General features: G+C 35.7%; 1 protein-coding gene across 4 annotated transcripts in view; it reads left to right on the top strand.

Moving 5' to 3' along the window:
• The first annotated feature begins 718 nt into the window (after positions 1-718).
• Positions 719-26,674, top strand: part of LOC148167289 (lachesin-like) — a 58,403-nt gene continuing 32,447 nt past the window's right edge. For 3 of the 4 annotated variants that reach the window (XM_088047431.1, XM_088047432.1, XM_088047428.1), the window contains exons 1-2: positions 719-839; positions 16,462-16,586. In XM_088047431.1, coding sequence (XP_087903557.1) covers positions 16,514-16,586 — 73 coding nt within the window. In that variant the 5' untranslated portion in view covers positions 719-839; positions 16,462-16,513. The other variant, XM_088047430.1, reaches the window with a different exon arrangement.

The raw sequence follows: 26,674 nt of genomic DNA, 5'->3' as shown, positions 1-26,674 counted from the left end.
CATATAACAGTGATATTAACTAAAAACCCAAATGTTTGTTTGAGTGGTTTATGGTGTTTTAGAACTATTTTATTTGCTTTTTAAATTATTGGAATCGGTTAGTAAATAACAGTGTTATGGCTTGAAGCGCTATTAAAATACAATTTTATCTACATAGATTGACTTTGATTTTGTACATTAAAATGGTATTATTATGAAATGAGACTTACCTTGAGGTAATGAATGAATGAGTGGGTAAAAATAGTAAAAATTGTAAATGTGTCTAAAGGGTAGAGCATACGAAACCCGTGGTGGAGCACGTGATAAGTATAAAGATGTTTGATGTTTGTTTATGAATTGGTTTGGCACTGAGCACTCACAGCTCGTTGTAAATTCCTAAGTTGTTGATCGAACAGTTGGTTGTAGGTCATCGCGAACCGTGCCGTTCTCAACTGGTGTAATGAAACCGTAACCACGACTTATAACTTTGTTTTCCATGTGGCCGAGCCCTGTGATCTGGACTCAAAACACAACGCTGTTGTGTGCTTTGATGAAATTGCATTCCTGTGCAGATTTCCGTAAGGGAGCATCCCTCCAGCCTCGCTCTGCAAGAGCAACAGTTACTTCACTCCTCGTCGCATTTGTTTCAGTGTTTGGGGGCGTGGTGAAACGCCGCTCCCACAGGCTCGATGCCCGGCTCGGTGGCGGTCGCGGGCCTTCGAGCAAAGGCACGCGGTGCCCTTTCAGTATATGACCAGTGTTTGTGCTGCGAGCAACGGGACGTTCGTCGGCGACGCTGTTGAGCGCAACTTTCGCCAACTCCGCAACTAACTTTCGACGGCTGCACATGCACGACAGAGGTAACGCTAAAGCACGTGCTGCGAGTTCTCCGAGGGTTTCCGTCTGTTTGTATGCGTGTGTGGCGGCGCGCGTCAACAATCCCACCAGAAGATAAAAGAGTGTGATTTCGAAACAATTATACGATTTCTTGGCGCGGCTGACGTGATAAGAGACGATTTGTTAGATTTAAGGGCGACTAGTCGGATGGAATTTATCAACGGTGAGGATATCGCGCGTTTAAGTAATGATGAAAAATGTTTTAATTATGCATTTAATAAAATTTAGAAATTTGGCAAAAATTCGCGAGCTGTAATCGTCCAAACTAATAATAAATCAACATTTTTATAGTCGGGCTTTTATTAAAAGCCATTAGTTTGGGGGTGGCGCGCGGAGCAGCGCGAAAGCGCTTCGTGCGATCGCTCACTTTATAAAAGCTTTATCTGTAGGACGGTGCAAGTCGATCGTAAGTGTTCACACTTACTTTCGCAATACACAATCATTGAAACTTTGATGAGGGAGTTTCGGCACGGGGCGCGGAGTAGCGGTGCTTCGATGAAACATCATGAATGACAAATATCCTTTAATTCCCGCCTGATAGCGGGGCGCTCTTTTATTTTTAAACGTGTTATTAAAACGTTTCCCTACAGGATGTGCTTCGTGCGCATAGCGGAATGTGGCCGGGCGTCGGGGCGTGCAATCAACACGCTCGTCCATCTTATCGCCAATAACGTATTCCTTTATACGGCTTACGGCATCGCTACTCTTCAGTCGTTAAATTGATTTCTTGTATGCGCGGTTCTCTGCTGTCGGACGGTCGCGGTTCGCCAGACGAGGCTCACCCTTAACATTAATTTCCCGTGCATGTCTTCTCTCTGCTTCGAATAAACACATGCGCCGAGCACCGCTATTTACATGCACTCTGACACTAATTTTATTTAACTGTCGATGGATCGCGCTTCAACACCGACAACGATCCATCACTTCCGTACCCGTTACCAGACATACACACAAGAATTTCCACCCAATCAAAACTAATCACAACCAAGCGGACGATTTTCTGATCATGCATCGCACGTACGATCCTACGAATATAACATCCAACTCAGACGCCCCAAATTGCTCTTCTTAAAAAAATTACTAATTTCGGTTTAACGATCAGCTCTACTCCTTATCAAATAACGGAAAATTTAATTCTCTTGCAATATCTTTAACTCTAAAATAGTTAGTTTCTTTTCGGTATCCGTTTTATATTTGCTTCTCAAATATCATAAAAAACTTACTTTTGGTTGAACATCTTTCCTCTTCCAACCGTTCGACGATGCACTTCTAATCGAATCATCTCGAAACTGCATTTTTTGCACAGTATTCAGACTTTGAAGTATCAAAATCAAGTTTTATGTTTCCCGGTCTTTTTTCATTGAAAGCTCGCTGTTTAAGCAAATTGTTAATGTTAGCCTAGAATCCCATTGTCTCACCCTCCACGCAAATCAATCTACAACTACAAACTTCTTACAACCATTTTCCTGTTTAGTTTTTGCTATTATTCAAAGTTAAATTAATTTATTCCCCAAGGAGCGCCTCCAACTTGTCCCATTTTTAATTAATTTCTATACATACGTCTATAAAAATTCAGTTGATGGAACTAGTTATAACTCCTCCAAGTAACGTTTTCTTATTCAACACTCGATTATTATTAATAGCATTGTCTGCAGATTTTGGTGTCGGAACGTGAATTATGAAAACTAATTTTAGCTAGTCTTGATCAGAAAAAAAAAGCTTTTGACAAACGTGTTGTCTTTAAACGAGCTATAAACAGAACAATGTAACAAAACTCCCTTATTTGCAAAAGTTAGAATTTTTTGGGTGCACAATACAGACCTGTTAACGTTCACCAATTCACGCAAATAATTCTCCAGAGGAAAAATGGTGGATGCGCCGGGAAACACGTAACGATTGCACTATTATTTTTGCAGGTTTACATGATTGTAATAGTAATTTTTGAGTAGTAATTTAGTCATATTTAGAAACGTCCTTTTTTTATTAGTTCGCACAGTTAATCCACATAATTGTTTATAAACTGTCGAAATATTTCATGTTTGTTTGACCACAATGTTTCAACTTTTGTTTTACATTAATTTAATTGATTTAATTTGGTTGACTAACTCAAACTGCGCATATAAAATCATGGTGCATGTTCAGTTGAGTGATTTTGTCAAACATGCTTTTCTTAAAGAAGTTTCCGTCGGAAAAAAATAGTTTAGTGTCATGAAAGAATTCTTGTCGCGTTGGTTATGAAACTGCATTTTATTTTTAATGAAAATTTGAATTTTAAGATGTATGCACAATAGAGTTTAACAGCGAATCTAATTTATATCCATTATCATGTACCATAAATCTGTGAGTGTAAGTTAGAATGCATACTTTCCGTAATGACAACAATAAATCAGATCGTGCGGTGTTAAAGACTCTTGCTTATGCTTGAAGTTGGAGATTGTTATCGAAGCCACGGCGGCGGCCACAGTTCGCAGTGATTGTATCAGTTGTTATCACCATTATCATTATTATTTACGTAAAATTAACTTGTGTGTTCTTTGTCGGGAGAATGAATGTACGAAATCCGGTTACGTAAACATTTTTTTAATTTTCTTCTACAGAGTACACAAGTGCTAATTTTATCTATGCATTTATCTATAAAACAAATTTAAACCGAGCCAATTTAATGGAGCCACGTCGAAAGTTTATAGTTATCCGCGTGTCTCATGGTTCTCCTTTTGGTTCCACTTTATCCAGAGTACAATTAGATTACTGAGTACAGTACGGTTTTTGCATGAAATTAAATGTTTTTTGTTGTGCTATTGAAAACTTCTTTTCAAAGTGACAACGTCAATATATTTCCGTTTGTAGAAATGCTGCTGAATATTGGCGTGAAGCCGAGTAGATGATTATAACACACACAGCTCTAACATTATTGGGTTTGCACTGTACGAGCATCTTTCACGATTTTTTGCTAAAAAACATAAGTTCATTTAACGCTGGTTTCGGTTGAAATATAATGGTATAAAAATTGATAAAACAATGAACGCCAGTTGGTCCATACGATTTTCGTTGGCTATCCGAGTAAGGTTGGAGACATCTGCGTGTGTGCTTTGTAACGGCGGGAAGTAAGCTATTACAGGAAACATGCGGTGGTTTAACGTTAAGAATAAGAGAGCTTACAAAAAAAGTTAGTAATACGCAGGCACCGGCTGTGTTATCGTTTAACTTGTCTTGCAGACATTTATTTCACATAAATAACGCTAAATTTTAATGGCCTTAATTATCAATTTTAGAATTTAATTAACGGCGCGAAATCGTTGACACATTTTTGAGAAATGGTGGATGCGCCGCGAAATTAAACTCTTTTAATGTTCTGATTTTATATTCTTCTGTTTATGGGAAATAATTTTGATGTTTTCAACCGCAGGATACGCGGAACTGGTTTATAGAACCAGTGTTGGCCAAAATTTTCCCCAATTTTTTATTTGAGACAGTTATCGAATCCTTAGTGTTATGAGATATGTTGTAGTGTCGTTTGAAGTTGTAGGCATTTCCTTTATCATTAACGTCAAAGTTTTCGTCGACAGTTTGGTGGGCTTTAGTTATTAGTCTGTTAAAAGTTGTCGTGCGGTAAGCGGTGTTGGAATGTTGTTTTGTACAGAGCTTTATTTTGAGTAGAATAACATGTAGTAAAAGAAGAAATAAAAAAGGGGGAATGACAACGTAAGGCTTTCGTTTTATTAGGGAAGGGTGAAACGATGCAATCATCTGCATAGGTGTAGGGGCTGAGATTGCGTGGGTGGAAGATTCCGATGACGATGGGGATGGCGTGGTGGTCGCATTCAATTAATCATCGCGGATATTAATCGAAGAATTGCCGTGAACTCGGTGCTAGTCAAACTATGTGTTTTGTCTAGCATTCTGGCGCTAATGACGAAATGATTGACCGGGAGAGAGGCGGTCTGGCAGTGACAGCGATCATTTTCCGAGTGCTAATGAAGAGTTTTTTGACGACGAATACAAACCCCCATAGCTCATTGGCGACGTCGACTCATCTGATAGTACACATTATTGCTTATGACAGCTTCCGCACGGTCATTTATAAGCGCAAGGTCAATTAGATTTGCATGTCGCGGAGCTGCCGATGTCGATGAGTCGATGGCTGATGGCTGGATGTTAGCTGCGGCTGGTGGATGGCGTTTGGCACCGCCCGACATGCAAATATCGGTCGCTATTGCTGCTAATTATTCTTCGGCAGTGCAAGTATTGACAGAGCAGCTGCTTGTTTTTATTGGCGTACCGATGGGATTGTAGCGGGCCGCGCAGTCACACCTTCTCCATGTTCCGCCGTTTACATTCCCTGCACGCCGCTCTGAAATTACAAATGGATGCCATTTAATTACATTGTCTTGGCAAGTAGTTATAAAAGTAACGGGCCGGGAGTTAGTTAGTAAACGAGCGAGCGCCTTTTGCAATCTGTAATCAGACTGATTTAGGAACGCGTCTAGAAGTGCCCCTCTCGTTCATATTAAGAGACTGCGTGCTTTACTCGCGTCGGCTCTCTACCTCTGAGAATGATGCCCCAATTGCCTCATCCCTACTTCTCATTTTTCTGTTTATGAGTCTCGATTACTCGTCAAAATTTTTCCTCGATTTCGAAGACTTACTCTCAACCCTCCAATTACGACTGAATCGTCGGTTAATAGGGACCAACTCTACGGCTCACCAGAATTAGCGACCATCTGCAGACGCACTGCACTGCGACCACGGATTACGCTGCCATGCTAGATAATACCAACAAACGAATCGCGGATTGAAGTGATATATCAGTCTTACAAATCGTTAGGCGCTATTTTTTCCACTCTGCTTCAAAACAATTAGAACGGATTGAGCTGGAAAAATGGTGGATGCGCCAGGACACACTACTGCATTTTCTTAATATCCATTAATCTAGATGGGGGTTAAACAATGGCTGTATAGTAACATCAGCACTTCCTACACCACTAAAATATCCTCAGACTGGAATTGTATGTGAGCAGATGTGCCTGTCAGGTGTTTCGAGAGGATAACGCCCTGATTTGTAACCATGTCGTCACAAACAACCGGTTAAATGACCACTAATAATTACAATAGACGGCTGCGCCCGCTTGGAAACTTCCAAACTTTCCGAACGTGAAGAATAGATAACAATGTGTGAAATTAAGAAGCGAATAAAAGCGATAAAACAACACATGTAAACGTATAAAATGATTACCGACTATTAAGTCGGTAGGTGAAGATAACGTGACTTATACGAGGTATAAAGCTGTAGTTGGAAGTAGTTGTTAAGTGAATGCAGAGTCGCGTCAGCGTTAGGGTGGCAGAATCTGTATTGTTTTAAAAAGTTTGTTGGAAGCGGTGTGTTTGACACGTGACGGATAGAAAAGTGATTGTTAAGCATCGGCCAATCATTCTGGATGAGAGCGGTGGTGGCGGCGGCGGCGGCGGCGGCGGCGGCTCCGCGATCTGTCGCGATTCAGAGGTGTCGATACTGCGAAGCAATAGTGTTTTTCGTTTTGTATGTAACAAGAGATTCCTTAATGGTATGGTAATATATGTGTGCATTGTCGAGCGGCGGGAACGCACGCATTTAAAAGCCATAACGTAAAAGCAGTCGCTACGCTTTCGGTCTAGTCCCAGGTGCTGCGTTTTTCTCAAAAACGAATGAATATAAACGCCCAATACAATCAATAAATAGAATATCACCTTATCGTTGTCTTTGGCCCCATCAGTATTCGACACCAGGGTCGACATTGCAAGTCGGCGGACGGGCCGCCGTTCAGTCCTCGAACAAAAGAGCTAAAGAGCCAACTCCCGAGGGACCGACTTGATGAGTACCTCCCGCACAGCTTTTAACTACTCGAGGCCCCATTGCGCGCGGTTACTTCTGGATAACAATACACTCCTGACTTATAAATGTCACTGAAGGGGTTGTATGAATTGATGTCTGAGAATAGAGAAATTAATTTTAGTCGCCTGTTCGGAAATTTGCCAAATACCATTTTGGGATTGCAAGTCAACCCGTTACACTCACCCGTCTTCTCATTACATAATCCAATGCGCACATTAAACTGATAAAACGTCCTCCACAAATATTACATTCACAAAATACCACCGACACCCCATCTACTTTGATTGTTTTCATCCCCTTTTTGTATTAATCAATGTTCACAAGACGACGACGCTAATCAATGCCTAAATTATTACGTTTTTACCACAAAAACCACACTTTTAATAAACAAACAATAATTCCAAGCAACATGAATATTTTTATAATTAATATGTGGCTTCGTCTAATCTAGTTTAAACCCGAAGTATGTTCAAGCTAATCTATGCTTCATTGTTTCGTAGTTTTGAATAAATGAATAATTCACTTTTATAATGGCTTAAAATGCGAATTTTTTAAACGTACCTGTGAAGTGCTATTTAGATTTACATATTTTTATAAACATTGAACGACTTTTTTAATCAACGATTAATTAGCTAATCAAATGTCACAGCCCAAACTGACAAACCACATTCATTTTAACTCTTTGACAACTGTTTTATCAAACGTAACGCTTTATATTTGTGTTGTTAAAATTTGGAATTAATTGAAAATTTTACAATGTTTCGATGAATTTATTGTATGCTTAAAAAAAATAAAACAGAGCAGTCTGTTAGAAAGGCGTAGGTTTCTAGCTAGTGCGATTCCTTCCGTTTTAGCCAACATAAGAAGTTCCTAATGTGCTTTAATTCAGGCGTAACAATGAATTATATGGGTTGGGGTGGCATGAAGTCTAAAAATATAGAGCTTTGAGACGATTAGTTTAAGTTTTAATCCTAACGCAGAATCTGTTACTTTCCTAAATATTTTTACGTTACGTCTCACGTTTTTCTGCCTCAGAATGATCGGATTCTATTGTGTTTAAACTTTACAATAAGATTTGTAAAGCTGTGCTGTCGATAAAGTTATATAGTAAACTATTGTTTTGCGGGAAATAGCAGGATGTAATCCTCAACAAATAAGTGGCTGTTTTGTATTGATTTCCAAATAAATCACAGTAATTTGCAAATTGGCGGTCCGAATATTAATACAGACAATTTGATGGCTTGATAACTTTAGGTTTACTCGAGGGAAGATTTTACAACTTTACAAGTTCTACATTGCACATGATGTACATATGATATAAGTTAGCAAACTAGACGTAGTTGATTCTATGGAGTTCATTTTATCAAGCTCGATTAATTTAGGCTCCCGTATTCTCAGCTTAACGCTAGTAAATCTATTTAAATTAGATTAGATTTCATTTATTCAATGCCTCACTATTTTAAAACCTATTTTGCGTGACTCGTATAAAACCGAAATAATAAATGATGGCCATTAAATGTTTGCTTTTGATCTCATTGATAAGAGAGAAAATTTTTGTTAACAACGAATCTTGCCGCTTTTAAAATTGATTAGTTTTTGAAAAGACAAATTAAATAGCAATGGCTATATTTATTAGTCACTTTTATGTATTCAAGTGTTTGTTTAGTTATTTGCATAAAGTAGTTTAGTTTAGTTTTTTATGTAAATCGACGTGTTTGCATTATTCGAGCGGCTATTAATGGGATAACATTAAACAGAGCTTTTAGCGATGAGTTGTGTGTGAAAATTAAAAATAGTATGATTTTGTGGGGTCGGAATGAAAATTTAATTTTGATTTTCTAGTTTAAGGAGACGTCGTATGCATAATTTAACGGTTGAAGAGTGAAAAGAAAATAATTTGTAGAAAATGAAACAAATGGGGTATCTCGCTGGTCTGTCCGGATATTCGTTGTAAAGTACCCCGCTCTGGCAGATTCCCTGCTAAGGAACTTAGATGTGCTGCAATTTAAGCTCTATTTCTCTTCCCTACGCGTGACGTTAATCGACTTCTCAGCTTTTGAAGCGGTTGCGGACTGAGGGTATGAGAAGGTGGTGGTTGTTACCTTGAAATAGATATTGCAGGAAATTTTTCTATGGTCGTTGTCAATAAAAAGTTTGGAATGTGAGTTGTTGGAAAAGGGTTCGAGTTTGAGCAGTTAAACGTAATTCATTAAGCAAATGAAAGGTAGTCGGTGAAACATGAATACATGCACTTAGAAGTTTGAGTCTGTTTTTCTTGAAAATAAAGTGAAAGCGGTAATTTCATTAGCCTACTTGAAGTTAGCAACGCTTTTAGAGAATTGACCCGCGCATCAGTCTCGCGATACATTATGCACCTTTATAATCTCATCTGGTTGCTAAGTGCAGAGAGAGAGTTAATATTGTCTTTATGGCCTACAAGAGATTTACGGAGTTACGACTAACTCGCATATTACATTCCGGCCGATTCTGCCAGTGACTCTGTCTTAAACATACATACATGAGTATCTAGCCTGAAGGTAAAGACGAATAAATCTAATAAATTGTTTGTGCTCGTAACGAACATGTTATTAAAATTTCTTTAAAATTTAAATTAACTTTTGCAAACGAAATTGATAGAACGACGAAGCGGATTCCATCTCCGTTTATTTTTGTCAATATCTGACGTTCCCTACGTATTTATGGAAAGTCCCCGGATCCAGTGAATTACTTTCACGCTGCTAAAAGATCATTGTTTGGAGCCAATTAAAATTGTTACGCGGCGTATAAGCGAAGTAAGCGTCATTACGAAATGGGTTGGTTAGGCCGGGGCCTGAGGAATTCCAATTAGGAATTTGTCACTTCTTGAACCGCATTAAAACAATGACGATCCGTTACGAAAGAACTCTACTGCAATAATCACATATTAGTGGTTGCGTGCGGACAAAAGCACGCATCGCTACAAACAGTCAGAATATCATGGCATCGCCACTTAGAAGCTTTCCCAGCGTGATTTCATTAAGCAATCGCGTGATTAATAAAAGATGTGTTGTCAGATTTGCTGCCTAATAATCGTCGATTCGCTTTAAAGATTTCAGATAGCCGCCCTATTTATCGCAATCACTTCAAAGTGATAAAGCGAACCGATTTCACGAAAATACACACAATTGCATTTTCTCTTTCAAATATGTCGATGATTCCCCACAAAATAGAACACGTTCACCCAAACTGTCACACAATTGCGTTATACACTGCCGCCCGACATTACGCACACTCGTCATAGAAGAAGGATACTCAACACTCGAAACAAACTGTAGCGTTCACAATTCTATTACCGCCCTCGCTTTGGAAAAAAAAAACAACACAACACTGCTGAGATTTATATTCCTTAATTCAACAATAAAAATATAAATAATCGTTCCATTTATGTTTTTAGCTTTGTTATAGAAATGATTATTCATTTATTTTTTTCTACAAATCAATCAATATCGAAGCTTTTTGTACGGTTAAATTATAAATTTGGGTACAACAAGGCTGAAATTAAAAGATATTTTTTGAGGCCAGACTTGTCATTAAATATAAATTAAATACATGTTTACGTATTGGAAACAATGAAAGCGTTAAATAAAATTACTGTAAATGGTGTACCTATTTGTATAAATTGATGAAACATACGGGGGGCGTAGTTGTTATTAGAGATCGATTTGTCGGAGTTTAATTATTGTTGGTTTAAGTAGAAGAGGAAGAGAAGGAGGTATATTTTTTGTGTGCAATTGGCTTTGGGGTGAAGGAAGCGATTTTCTTTGGCAATTATTTCATTATTTCAAGTTTTCTCTGCGGTCGGCAGAGAGAAGTCGGTTATGATAAGAAAAAGGAAAACTGTTTGCTTATAATTTGAAGGTCTTTTTTTATAATCCGGAGGGAAGTTTAGTAGTTGAAGTGAAATAATCTCCAAGTGTATAACACGAACCGGAAGTGCTCGCGAGCGGCCGTGCTATGGGTGCGCAATTCCGAGCGACGCGCTTAGACTACCAAAACAATCTGCGAATTGAAAGAATATAAGAGATAATGGTGAGCACATTTCTGAGCGGAACTAGAACTAGAGTCGGAAACGTGGTGGTAGGATATGTCGGTCGAGCGTCGGGCGGCGGCGGCGGCGAAGTTGGCGGCGTTTGGCCCTTTAGCACATCCATCAATCAGGTGTAGTTTAGTGGCCCCCGACTCGTTATGGCCTGCGATCCGGTCTGATCAGCACGAAACCGTGCTGTCGATACAAGTGCTTCGCTGCACTCATTACTCTGACAAAGCTCACCCGATATTGCTGACGGTTATCTTCACGCTCTGTCCTCATTTAAATAATTAAAAACACACCGAAAAGGGCCGCCTCGAACGCTTGGACCTATTGGACAAGCTCTCTAATTATAAATTTCACGTGTCACGCGCTATTCAAATGCCCACTGAATATGTCGGAATTGGTGCGTCTATTCACCCTCGAGGACGATTCGTAAACAGAGTGCTAGCTTTAATCATCTTATGTGCGCGGGTCTGCCATTTATTAATTAGACTGATGTATAAACTGTATGGGCTTTGGCTAGGAATCTGTGTGTGTTTCAAACGAATGCGGCCGATTGATGTTAAGCGCCCCGTCTGTGCTTACTGTGCTTACTGTGCTTACCGACACACACGCACTCGCATAGATTAACAAACATTTAACCACGATCCAACGGGGAACCTCTATGGCCAGTAGTCTAATCATTACTTCAACACTACATTCGCTTCGCTCTGCTACGCCACGCCAAAGCTACGCTGATCCAATAACATTTTCTTTCCTTTATTCTCTACAATAACGACCTGATAATTCCGAAATGTAGCGGAAACCGACACAAAGTAGCCACTCCAAACGTTCAAACAACGCTAGCGTGTCTGTTTCTCTACACACAGGCTTGAGCATTTTTCTGATTCTGCACCTTCCTTTCTTACAACGCACTCCGGCCCGTTACACGAACCAACTATTCATCTATTGCTAAACACTAAAACCTTCCCTGATAATATCAACTCGGCGCCTCTACTAAAATTCAAAATCAAATCTGAATTAGAAATTGCCCCGTTAGTGGAATTAACCACGGTCATTCAAGCTTAAGATTAAAGCGATTAAACTCATGTTGATGGAGTCACGACGAAACTTTCGCTCACGTAAATGTATTTTTTATTCCGCTTCACTCATCAGCTCATCACATTGTATCAGTTTTCTTCATTCCGTGCTCAAAATCCAACTCAAGAAAACCTAAAATCATATTTTTGAGTTGATTTGTTAACGCTAACACCGCACATCAAAGACTGTTATTAACTTGGAATTAAATCTTTTTTCTTTTTACGTTTCTAAAAAGCCTGCAAAGGGTGGTGGCAACTTTTTTAGAAAAGTCAATAAAAATATAAAAAAGCAAACCGCGACTCGGTTATTGGAAATAAAACGTAAGAAACTGCATCCGATGAGAGAAAATTTATGCAATTACACTTGTTAGTGTTTTCATGTTACGCACTCGGAGCCCTTTTATTAGCTTCAAGTATAGGTTTAGAACCTCCTTTTAGTCAAGAGCTTCCCCGTTTTGGCGTTATCTTGTTTACTTTGCAAATATTAGATAAAGTTTGTAAATAACATTTTGGAATGAAAATCTGTCTAGTGCTATGTTGAAGAAAAAGGCATCGAACTAATAAAGCTTGAAAAGGCAGAATTAAAAATTGATTAAATAGAATGGTGGCAAAGTCGGCGTTTTTTTATCAACTAATTCTCGGTATTTATCGGTTTGGATGCGGTCACAATTTGAAAAGTTAGAAGCTTACAGGGTATAAGGGATTCGTGGAGCTAAGTTGGTAAGTGGTGAATGAAGGCACGTGCGAACACCTTATCGTGTTTACACCTATCGGCACCTGATGTCGAGCGTTTCTTTGCTTGTTCATCAAGGCGATTGCACTTGATAAATAAAAGAAAATATTTAATGGAACGAAGCATTAAAATTCCGTGAACTGTTAAAGCAGAGTAGCTCATTTGAAATTCCTTAAGAAATAAAGTTAAGATCTTTTCAAGTCCAAAACGTACACAATAATTTCAAGAATAATTTTAATTATTAAAATAACTGAGACTCGGTAGACGACAGCAGTGGTGCAGAGATCCTTTTCAACGAAAATTCATACGGTGGAAATATAGAAAATGGAAAGGCGAGACGTAGCCAGCTAGGCAGCACATAAATATGCACGCAGTACTTTACTTATTGTTAAACAAACTGCAGCGAGGGCCGGGGGGCCGGGGCCGGCATTTGTGACGTTGAATGGATGTTGTGGAAGTCGCATTATGCGGACACATGCTTCTGCTATCGGAAGAAAGCAGCCGTCGATGTATGTCATATGTGGGGCAATCACGCGTGTGGCAGAAGAACGGGTCCTTCGGACCGACATAGCGTCAGCGTCGCCGAGACATAAAGAAGTTTAGTATGCGCTCCGAAGGTGTCAACCGGCCAGAATATAGTGCAGCTGATAAAGAAGCGCGCCTGTCACTCAACCTCTCCTATTACAATACTTTCTCAATTTCCGTAGAAGTGATGTGACATTCCATCACGATGTCACAGTAAAGTAAATTAACAAAGCGTTGCCTGGCTCTTAAATAACCCTATCTTTGGTGCGCCTTTACCCTCTTCTCGACATCATGCTATTTTCAAATTTATTTGCTTTTTTAATATCCTCGACTAGCACCCCAAAATATTCCAACATTTTCATTTACACCCTCTCATACTATCATAGATATGTTTTTAAACACCACAAGTTTATACAAGTATTTATTCCTTGCCAGCAAAATATTCTTTGCAACTCACTTAAATTTTGTGATACTTTAAATTATATTAAGCAACAATGCAGAGAAAAGCTATAGTGGAAAATATGCATCGACATGACGTTTAAGAAACTTCTTAATAAACTTGCTTTTATGTTTAGAGCACCAAGTACGAGTATCATAAAGTTCAAGGGAAACAAATAAGAAAAATCAAATTTTACCGGATACTTATTTAAATAATTTATACCAACGTTACAGAAACAAATAATAAACTTTATTAAAACTATCTTTAACTTTTAACCAGAATCTGCAAGTCTTTTAATTGTTCAATGTAAGACATTTGAGATATCAAAATAAAATGTAAAAATCTCACAGCATCTAATGAATTTAGAGTCCAAAAGATATGATTGAAAATTATCATATCACAGAAGCGCACTTCACCGATGTTTTTAGTTTGAAAGTCTTACTTTCCACCCTTCGTCATCCATTCTGTGATTACTATTTGCTATACAACGTATTTGTACGCATCAAACCAACGTTTTTAATGATATGTTACGTCAGTACTTCATAATTCACATAGTAGGAATATTTGCGTCAATACCGCATTTCTATGTTATATTCTAAGTTAGTAAGTTAACAACACCATAGATACTAACTTTAAAGGCACTTGTGTATTCTCATACCTATACCGATTCATCAAATGCGTCCCCTAACTCATGTTAAATCATAACATGTAGAAGGACCCGTCATGTCCAATTCATCCCCTAACCAGAGATCTGAACCAAATTGAAACCGGAACTACGTATATAAACCGTGGCGCGGCCGAATTAATACTCGAAAACCGGAATAAAATTTGGACCATAAAAACCGACTTCGGTCTACATGCGGCGAGCGGACAAATTTCTTTTAAAACTAGTTTAATTAAAAAATGTGGCGGTTTTACAGAAGTCAAGGAAAACGAATCAAAAATTAAAAATTCAAATTGAGGGGCTTTTAGTCACAAATAAATAAATCACGTTTCTACAGTGGCTGAATTTTTTATGTATTATTTACTCTGTTCTCGACTGTATTAAGGAAACCGTTTTATTTTTCCCATGACAGTTATTGACACCGCACTAATTATGTCAATAACGTCCTGAAGCACTGTTTCCGTACCAAATTTAAGTCATCCGTGATAATCGACACTAAAATTGTAGCAATGTCCACAACAATCTCGAGCGAACTAAAACTGAAGCCACATTCCATGTGGAATACTTTATTAGTAGGATATGCGTATTTTCTGAAATCTCAAACTGTCAACTCAGTCTCACGCAATGTTTGAGTAAGCAAATTAGGGTTCGTATTATGCCGTATGATCAAACTAATAATTTGAGATCAAAGTGTGGTAAAGTTTTGTTTACTGTAGACTGATAAATGTTGTTTTAGAATTGTTATTAATTTTATTACAAGCGTGATACCTGATGGAACTGCAAACAACGGCTTCCGCTTGACATTCAATTTAGTAAAATACAATTTAATGACTTTGGATTGTTCCCGGAAAAAATTATATTTTGGCTGGTTGACGGTTCCAAACGTGTATCGATGAAATTCATGATTTAAAATGTTTTACAAAGTAAATCACATTTTTTTTCTATATAATGAATTTTTTTTGTTTTGATTCACCTTAATACTGAATAAACCTTTTAACGTCTCTTCCAGTTGTGCTTCAACGCACATATTACCGTTTTTTAGGCGAACTGTGTTTTACAAAGGCTATGAAATTAATGTTATATGTATGTTATAAAGCTGTCTATTCCTGCTGCTTGGCAAACAAATTTTTACGATGAAGGAGCGTGGAAAGCTTTAAATTTAATTTGGATAACGTCAATTATTTTTGACAGACTTGTAAAGATCAGAATTATTGAAAGACGACACTTGTCTTTTATTTGAAAAGCAAACTAAACTGTAAGATAAAATAATTTACAGTCGTGGTTTTATATTTTTAGTAGAACATTAATAGGTAAATTTCTTAGATTTTTCAGTTTTTCAAATTCCTCGGATTTTTTAAATTTGTGTTCTTTTTTTTAGATATTTCAGCTCAAGGTACGCATTCGCCTCTAGATCATTCAAATCTCTGAAATTTTTTGAATTCTTTACAAGTTCCTCAGACAAAACCATTTAACACCTCAGAACAAACAATCCAAATATTTTTAAAATTAAGATTGTATAACAAAAATACACAATCGACCGTTCGATGCGAAGGCAGAATATTTGTTAAATATAGTCATCTTTTGTTTTAGAATTTCGCGTTTATGACAAGAGTATTTTGGTAAATAAATTCATGTTTTATGGAAGTATTTGGACGATCTTTTTTATCGATGTAATAGTTGCAAAGTTGGAATACGGGTCGGGTATAACGACAGTTTATAAATGTTGAGAATTTTATTGTTGGAACTAAACTTGATAGGTTCGGATTTTTGTGCCTGGTAGATGGCTTAGAAAACACATAATTTTCTGGTAGATTATTGTTGTACAATTTTAGATTTCTGATTTTTGAAGTGAGCATGTAAAATGTAACTTTTTTGTATACTTGATGAGTTTAGAGAATTCTTTTCGTGGCAATTTTTGAGATAAAAGCAATTAAGAAAATCGTAACAAATCTCCCTGGAGATTCGTTAAGCGAGCACAGCGAGCGTGTTTTTATTCCAGAGCCAACATTTCTCTTGACAATTTTAGAACTTAGTTGTATAGTTTTTGGGAGTATTTTTTCGTGAAGTAAGTAGGTGAATTGAACCGCTAATATATATAAAAGTCGTAAAAAGTGGTTGGAATTGTGTATTCCGTTTGAGGTTGTTGATAAGAGCGGAGTTTCATATTGGAGAAGTGCAGACCTGACCGAAGTTAATGTCTGTTGCAGGGCCATGGGACTCAGCGGCCAAATAGCCGGGGTGGATTGAGATCGTGCAACCATGCATATCCTGCAAATCCTTCCGACGACTGCGACACTCCTAGTGCACATGCTTTTGATGTTTCAGTTTGAAGGTCAGTTATCAGAGGCAATAGATGCCGGAATTATCCATATTATCCGCGTAAATTATTTGTTTTAATTTTCTGGTTCGTGTAGGCTGTTCAGCGCTTTTGTTTCGCTGGCCTGAATAATTAACTAACCACCTCAGAATCACAATTTCACTACGTGTTCGGCATCGCAACGGGTTTTGGCCCATTTACGCTCTCGGTATACTTAATTAACGAGCTTAGATTGAATATGATCGTCCTCAAGAGCAGTCCGGATCAGCGCTCATAGCCCGGGCCGCAAGGCGTCACCGATGCTCTATGCCTCTATGCACCCTGCATAAATGCATTACACAATAATTAAATTCCATTTCGGTCACATTTATACTGTGTGCGGTTTGTACTGTGCAACGCCACATACTACCCAGTATTAAATGGCGTTGCTTACACCTATGTTACAATTTCACGCGTTCGTAATTATATTACGATATCTGCATAGTCCTCGCCCTGATGCTGTTTTCCGTTTATTACCTACGATCAAACCGGAACGTTCTAATGTTAACCCCTTCACGACTTTCCCTCAAACTCCACTCTGGACCTTCCTATTTTGTTCATTCTTTTCACTTAAACATTTACTAAAAACTTACAAATTTATTCTTTGTATAAACTCTTTGAGGCGCAAACAGAGAATGACGAAATGCAAATGCAGTGACATTGCCACCAGAAGCGTGTAGACAATCTCACTGCAAACAGTTATGTTGTCAGCACACGAATTACACTGTAACAAGGTTTTCATATATAATTTCGCTCAAATGGGAGGTCGTAACCTTCCTACGTTACAGCGGTGTCTCCCAAGACACTATCTTAGAACCAATCTTTTAAATACTCAGATATTATTGCTACGAAACCAACCTTGTAAGCAATAGAAAATTGGTGTTTTTTAATCCCGGCGCATCCACCATTTTTAAAATTGTTTTTATATAAGGTGGAAATTGTCTCTTTCGTGAACAGGAAAATTGTGATAAATTAGAGACAATAACGAAAATCTGCATTTTTCATTTAGAAAAATTTCTGCGGTATCACCACAATTTGTCACGTCGGACGTAAACTCTTCTGTTGTTCATTAAGAAATTCGTCATTTCTGAGTTTAAACGAATGAGGTATTCAAGAGAACGACTACAGACGCCGTAAAAAACCTAAATTTACTTAAAGAAAGTGGACTACTGTTTAAAGGTTAAGTGTCTTATTTATTTAATTTTGTAGTAAAAAGAAACTTTATTATTGCGCATTTTCCATTATTCGGTTCTCTGAAACTAAGGCTATTAAAGCAATCTGAAATGCAGATTAGGCGCATTTATCATTTGTGCAAAACTTTACAACAGTATTTTTTTAATACAATGGATTGTTACACATTTGATCGAAGTCGAAAAGTGCATGAAGCGAAGTTGAAACTTCTGTTTGTGTGAACATATTTCAGTCAATTGTCGTTTTATTTACTTCTAAAATCATACACCATCAAAACCAAATTCGGCTTTAAAGTTTACTACATTTGACGGTGTAGTAGAAATTGTCAATTGATTTAAAAATGAGCAGTAATTTAACGTCGTGATTTGTTTTTGATTTTGATTTTTTAGAGCTATTGGAAACAACTTTTTTTTATTCGCAAATCACTTAATAATTTTAATAAAAGATATTGAAAGCAAAACTGTAGAAAGACACTTTAAATGGTGTTTTGAAGTGAAGTTGGTTTCGACAAGAGAGATTATAATCACTGAATAGGTTTTACTTGCTGCGCTATTGAAACAGGTATCTGTTTTCTATGAACTCAATTTAATATTCCAATCATTTGAATCTGATTTTGTGGCGGAAACTAACTGTATATTAAATTGGTTTAATATGAAAATTTATTGCGAAAACTTATCTATCCTAAAGGGCATTTTGTTGTTTTATTGTTGTCAAGCTAGTTATGATTCGAGCCCAATTACTTAAGTTTGAATGATTACACTGCATAATTAATCAAGTTGAAGAATTTAAAACCTTCAATTTGAAGAGGAACCCAAGAAGACCACAACTGTTAGTGTAGTCTTGGACAGAATCTGAAAAATTTTATTCGATTTAAACCTACATATGTACAGATCTGAAGGGTGTAGAATGGATAGAGGTAAAAATCTGAAATTTTATTGATTTTCGTGTCTTTTGTTATATTTTACAGTGGTATTGTGTTTCTGGATCGAAAAAAGAATATTGGATTTCAAAGGTAGACGTGCGGGGGTGTAGACAATTATCATATTATGAGAAGATGATAAAACGCGGAAGAGAATAATGAATAAAATGGGATGTCGTTTTAGTAGGTCTGAAAGTAGCGTTGAGCAGTGATTTTTTGGTCGCTGGTGTAGGCTCATCAACTGTCAATAGCCCGACTCGGGTTTTGTGAGCTGCCATTTGCAGATTGAGATTTAGCAGGCAGCACCGTCCGAAACAGAACCACCCTAGCAAGGCTCTCATCGCTAATAATAATAAGGACTTGTCGCTTGAAAACGACTAGTGCAGGCGGCGATTTGCATGTATAATGCCTGAAATGGGGTACACGCGGGCTCAGGTACAATAGTGAGAACTTGATATACATACTTGTATTGAAACCACGACTGCACCACTTGCATTCCACTGTCTCACCAACAATTACAAGTGAACTCGGCGAGAGCTGTTCTGAGTGGTCCGGTTGAGCTTGCACCCTTGGGTTTTAGTGAAATTGCTTTTTACTCGGTTCGGAGTTATTGTATGACGACAACATCTGAGATCCACGCGCCGCAGTTTCTTTAATTATCATTACCTACACTTTTATGTAGTTAATCCATTTAACGTCGGCTGTTGACTGTCTCGATAGACTGTCTGCTTACACCACTAAAACACCAAAACACTAATTGACTTTGTGACGTAACGATCTGAACACACGCCCGGACTTACATTTCTAGACCATCTACAGCCTAAAATCAACATCATATTACATCATTTATCAACTAAACTTCCAGATTAGCTCCGACAGAGTCCAAGACACTTTTATTTTCTTCCACTTACCGCCGCTTACTAATACTTTCCTTTCCTCCAGTTCATTAATAACTGATTAACTATTTATACACGCGTATGTATGAATAGTTAATTAACTAAACGTACACGTGCGCACTCAACTGTTTTCATCCAAATTAAACGTAATACATAATTACCATCTCGGATTAAACTGTTGGAAACAATAATCAGTATCCATTTAGCCAATAGAACCTTTCTTAAGCTTCCTAAAATATAACAGAAAATAACCCAACTAAAGCCTAAACCTACACCGCATTTTTTTCACAATGTATTTTCTAATTAAATAATTAAACTTCTCAAAACTTTATAAATGAATACAACTCGTTTGAATCTAGGCTTTGTTAAAACTTCTAAAATCCCGAGTTTCGAAATAATATGTAAACTGTGTATTGCGGAAAATTTAATGCACTAGGAAACTAACAATTATTTTTAGCTATCGTTTTTTGTGTTGAATTTAACACCATGATAAATTCGTACAAAATTAGTTAAACCAACACAAAATTTACTTTTAATTAGATGCATTTATTAACTAATACTGAAATAAAATGTTTTAGTCACAGTTTGTAAAAAGTATAACTATTCTTATTATAAATACATATTCACTGAGATTTGAAATAACCATGTACTATTTTAATGCAAATTATAAATGGTTTACGCTATGTAAAAATAAACCCGATAGAAGCACTTAAATGTAATTATTTATACATTATCGCACTGTTAGCAAAGTATTTAAAATTCATTAGTAAATTGTAGTTGCATCAGTATTAACGCGTTACAAATCAATAAATTGATAACACCGCTAGTAACATGGTGTTACAGATTTGTCGCCTTTTATCATAATGAAAAACTTATGTTTGCACTGTTTTCAAAACCAAAATCAATAAATGGAATTATTTATAGATGAGTTCGCCCATTAGACTGCAATAAAATCAAATAACATAAACTTCAATCATTTCCATTTTCGAAACTGGCAATTGCTTTGTAAACAAACTACGGTAATGCTTTCTTTTAGTTTTAAATTTAACTAAAATCATATAAAATAAGCGTCCCAAAAACCATGAAATCTATCCAGTAAATTGGAAAAACGCATTAAACATAGCTGACCAGTTTTTATTTTTATTAGTCAAATTTGTTTTCAATAATTTTAAATTAAAAAGTGATGTACAGATTTATAGATTTTTAGGATAGTAACTAAATTATTATAAAATTTTATTAATATACTAGTGAAAATTTGTATGTACATTTTATTGGTATCACAATAACATTAATTAAATTTAACCCTGAATATTTTGTTGTATGGTCTAATTGAACAAATTGAATGTTTTCGGAATTTTTGTGCAATGAAAAAGCTTCAATTTGGTCGGGGTCACGTAGCGTAAAAACTGAATGGTGCATATCTAATAAAATTATCCACATTTTTAATATTGTTACAATTGATTTTAGCTTAATTTAATGTATGTCATTTCTGGAAATAATACTTTCGATTTATTTCCGTGTAATGGGAGAAATGTGAGATTACTAAATGAGAGATAATAAAACATAATGTCCATGTGAGTGTATAAAAAAAATTGCGTCAAGTTACGTTAAATCAATTATTAACTATCAAACTTACACAGGAACATTAAATGAAAGGAATTTAATTTACTCAAGGTGTTTAGTTTTCTGTGTGTGTTTATATTGCTTGGGATTAATTGGTAAAGTAAATGCTGGTTTTATCAGACTGGTATGATTAATATTTGTAAGGTATAACAGACGCCTTAATTCGAGTGTAAACACATTATTGGAACATATAAGTGAATATACGAGCGAATATTTTAATTCCTAATGCTTTTTGTTTTTTTATTTAGAGATATTTAGTTTACAGAATTAAGACAATGATGCAAGAAGGGGTCCTTTTTCGTGACAGCATTTAAAAGAGGTGATGGTGTTAATTCTCCAAAGATAAGATTTCATCTAACAGTAGTGTTGTTCTAATTACTTCTTGGATATTAGATTTTCTACCTTTAATTATGAAAAAGTACACTAGAATTTTGATTTTTTATTTGGAAAAAGAACATGAAAAAACAATGCATATACCTACCTGCATTCATCATTTTTGATTTTCAATAAATTCTCTACTGCCCAAGCTTTTAATTCAGCTCAAAAAGTGTTTCTGATTCCAAAGTTTTCTGTTTAGTCACCGATCTATTCGCTAAAGTTTTCCAAAGATTTGCAAAAGTACATTCCATACATTCTTTGGAAAAGATAGCTTATCAATAGTGTTCATCTAAAAATATATGTTTTAAAGATGCGTTTTTAACTTTTATAATAAAACATTTGCACTGTGTTCATTCAAAGATTTTTATTTAACAAGACGTTATCATGAGTTTTAAAATAGTTATTTATGTACCAAGTCAGTAAAATGATTCTTGAGTTGAGCGAGTTCAATAACGACACTTTACTGACGTGGTGCATAAAACTTTTATTGCTAACCGTCAACATTTGTAGTTTGAAAAAAAAATCCGTTATTAACAATTAGTTACTTTTCCACCGAATGAATACTTTGGTAATTTCTAGCGCCTTTTGTTGGATTTATGGGGTGTACATTCTTCAGCTTCTTTACTCATTATTTTCTATTACTATAATTACAATTGCGACGAAACGAATACCATTGAATACGTTGTTTCGGAGCAGTGTTTAATTATTTTTTACTGTGTTTTTACTGTGGTTGGGTTGAAACTTTTAAGATGTATTACTTATACTGCCCGTGAGTAGTAATTGTTAATTTTAAGACACTTTTAATGCAATAGGTAGTTCAAAAACGCCAGCGAAAGAGAACTCGAATGTTTTAATTAAAAATTGTATTGAAAAAGTTACAGACGTTTGTCGAGACGATAAAAATTAAAATAAAATTAATACAGTGCGTACATTTAAGTAAATAAGCTTATTTTTTCATTTAGTTCTTGAAAAAAAATTGATGGAATGTTTAACGAGTTTTTGAATAAATTCAGTTTTTGCTTTAAGTTGGTCATCTTGATAACTATTTTTAAGAAAAAATGCTCAGAATACAATTCTTACAATTCTTACAAAATTCTTATTTCAAATTTCTTTAAATATTAACATTTTTAAATTTGATCTTGAATTGAGGAGTTCTTTTTCAAAACTCAATAAATCCATTTCATAAATTTTTACAAGAAATTGAAAAAACGATAAATTTGTTCAATTTTCTTCAAATTTACTTTAACTATTTTGGCATAAGAGGGTAACACAAGCAAGAGGTTTTTCACTCAACAAAAAATACATATTGTTAGAGTTCAGTTTAAAATGAAGTTGGTTGCATGGAAATGTTTCTAAAGAACTTACCAAAATTCAACTTGATATGCCGAAAATCAACGGAGATACGACAAGTTTTCGTTGTTAAGTTACCGTTGTTAAAAACCCAAATGATGTCAAACTTTTGCAAAAAGATCTTGATGCTTTAAATAATTGGTGCAGAGTCAATCACATGTTTCTAAATATTGACAAATGTTGTGTGATTAATTTCAGTAGGAAGATGGTCTCTACTTTACCTATTTATACATTAAATGAATGTCAAATTCAAATTAAGACAGTTGTTAAAGATCTTGGAATCTTTCTTGATAATAAACTTTGTTTTATTTTTAATATTTTAAATAATTATATTGATGCTGAGGATATTATTCATAATATCTTTTTTTACATACCTTGCTATAGGAGTAGATCGGTGCCTGTTTTTCACATTAAGATTTTTAAACAAAATTATGTTAAGTTTTCTCCAATGAATATACTATCGCAGTCTTGCAATGATGCAGATATTGATTTGTTTCGGTATAACTCAATTGAAGTTTTTAAGTCTAAGCTAAAAACAATGTTGTAATGTTATGTTATGTTGTGTTCTTTCTGGTTTTTTGTTAAATGTATGATTATGTAATGGCTATTAGTGGCGTCAATAAATTATTATTATTATTATTATTATTATTGTTTGTATTTTGCTGAAATTAAACATTGACCGCTCACTGATAAAAATGATCACATTTTAAAATGTTGCAATCCAACTAGAATACAAAAAATAATTGGATACTACATCTAAACAACGTGTTCAAATGGTATTTAAATAGACCGGCAGGGTTTGTTAATCTTCCAGAGTGGAAGGTTGCATACTTTACAGGTTGTAGTGCCTGCACTTCACTAGGCAAAATCTAGATTATGTTGTCGTTGCTTTGGTGGTTGTGTTCACATATAATAATCAATCAATTATTATTATTATTATGTTTTTTTCAATCAATTATTATTATTATTATGTTTTTTTTTTAAACATAAAACATGCATTTTTTGTTTACATCAAAATTTGGAATTTGCCGTAGGTAAAAATTTTTATTGTACAAGTACAATAAAGCAAATGTTTACTTCCGCAAATTATTATGATAATGCTTCGATTTTTAGATGGTCGGTGATACATTATATTAAAAAACGTCTAATTAAACAAGTTCAAATACAAAGTAATACTGAGTAGTCATTTGTCTTTTATGCTACTGTTCTAGTAAATAACACCTATTTTAAACGTAATTAAAGTGAAAGTTTTATAATAAACAAAAATGTGTCAATTACTCAATTGGCAAGTATCTAAAAAAAATTGAAAGTGAAAAGTTCTAAATACAAACCTAAAACGGCGTTTTCTGAAAACATTGAAAAAATAAGTTAACACTTTTGTATAGCAATGGCTTCAATTCAGAGAATGCTAAAAATTTAAAGCGTAGAGATAAGTAAGAGGTAAGATAAGAATAATTTAAATTATCTACAAAAATCTAGAATTTGAATTTGTTAGTATAGATTCTTAGATTGTTTGTATCTATGCATGTAATCTGTCATTTACGTCATTTTACATTTAGTGATATATGTGGGTATAATATAAGTAATAATGATGGTAATAATGTTAATGATAATGTCGAATGTGTTAGTCGAGCAGTGCTAATCTGTCGATAGGATTGTTTTATGATTTGATGTGTCAGCGGGAGTGAAAATCGTTATTTAGCGTTTAGAGCATTACAGAGTGTTGCTTGCGAAAGTAGAAGTAGATAAAATTTCACTTTGTACTGTACATATCGAGTTTCCATCAATTGCACTTATGGGAATGGGTGTTTGACTTGTTTGTCCACCGGACCCAAGGGGAACATATAAGATTGAGTGTTATTACTCAACGCGCATAGTAGTCGCCAGGGATCTTACAAATCCCCGAGTTATACGAGGCCTAGTTAAAAAGAGACTATTACATTGCCAGACTGGCTAGCGAACATTTGAATTGAATATCTAGATTCGATTCACAAATGTCCAGCTATTGAAAAAGTACCAACACCAGCGCCATATAGCAATCAAACCGGCTACTAAATTACAACTGACGTTATCGCAAAAACTGGAGATTCTGGAAGTGTCGGACCCAAGTGGATTACAGCCTGCGATGGCCACGCGCTGACGGCTCGAGTTATTGGCCTTCGTCGATTTCAACGTCCCGTGTCATATCTCTCCTGCTCGTCGCCGTCGTCGTCGTCACCCCCTTGTCTCTCTAAAAATTGGATATCTTTTTCGACACACGATAAACACTTGTTCCAATGTGTACATAGAAATTGATTTATTATACCCCAATCCGGCTTAATCGGAAATTATTTATTACATTATAACTTTTTTCTCTTAAATTTACTCCAAGTTCTTCATCCAACTCTAAAAAGCCGCGATTTGCATCCACACGTTCCTTCATAAATTTATCAACTGCGTTTGATTTTTTATCTTGGCGAAACTTCAACGCGTCTTTAAACGAGTGCATCACTAGACAACATTGGTCTAAAACTCGTTTTATTGAGAAAACATTTCGTTGAGCGCACCTTCATAATCTCATCAATATCCATATAAAAAGGGAACAAGGTTTTAAGAATTTCACGCTTGGTTTCCAGGGATACATGGAGATCGGATTTGATATTTTTGAAGCGTTTTATTCATTACTAAGTGTTTAATTTTGGTTAATAAATCAGTTAAGTCTAAAGTAAATTTGTCGTGCTTTAACTAATTTCATGAGATTTTATCTCGGTCAACATTGTTGACGAATGACATTAACGATAGTTTGAACTAAAATAGTTCTCTAACTCCATTAGAATTTCCGGAATACAGGTTTTAAATATTATTTCCTCAGCTCTCAGGATTCCCAGGATTTACAAGAAAGCTTAGATTTCAAAGCACTTAGAATGTTTCGGATTTATAGACTAAAATGTTTCACGATTTTAGTACGGATGTGTACAGACAGAGTAAACGGTTATCTAAAAATGGCGGAAAGTAAAAAAGGGTTTTTTTTGTTTGCCGAGAGCCAACATCATCAATTAATTTTAAACCCACACCGAATACTTAATAGTGAGCGGAAAATATTCTTCAGATTTTGAAACTTTGCAGTCATTTCGTTACTTTCTGTATTATTTACTTTCTTTAATCTCTGATCCATCTAAATCTAAATTTTCAAAAATTTCTTTACCTGCTTCAGATTCTACTTTCCGATTCTCTTCAATCTTTAAAATTCTCAATTCCTCGGATTCTTTTACTGCATCCGATAAAATTAAGAAATGGAATCCCAATTGTTGAAATTCTCTTTAGATGTCCTAGAATCTCTTCATTTTTCTAGATCTGCTTACAGTGTTTACTTTAAAATAGCTAAGGCAATTAGCGTCGGCAAATTTGTTCCTCGGCAGTTCAGTGAACGAAAGTCAATTTTAATTCAACGAACGAACACTGTCATGGCGAAAATCGATCTAAGCTTCAAAGTTTTGGCGTCTTTTTGTGTAAATTTTTAAACCAGATCATGAAATGAATTTTTTAGCTCAATCTAACTGGTTCTTGTTTCAGTTGTTGTTTCTTTATATGTAATAAGACATTATTATTTTTGTAATGGCTGTAGAAGTATTGGTATCTTTTGCGTTTGTACGAAATATAGAAAACGTGTACTCCATTAGCTGTTCATCTTTTTTATTAAACACTTCTCCACATCTGCCGACGATCGC

Source organism: Gnatocerus cornutus, chromosome 10, assembly GCF_029298725.1.
Source record: "Gnatocerus cornutus isolate USDA-ARS CGAHR chromosome 10, icGnaCorn1.1, whole genome shotgun sequence".
Taxonomy (NCBI): domain Eukaryota; kingdom Metazoa; phylum Arthropoda; class Insecta; order Coleoptera; family Tenebrionidae; genus Gnatocerus; species Gnatocerus cornutus.
Note: the sequence above shows the minus strand (reverse complement) of the source record. Positions and strands in the feature narration are given on the sequence as shown.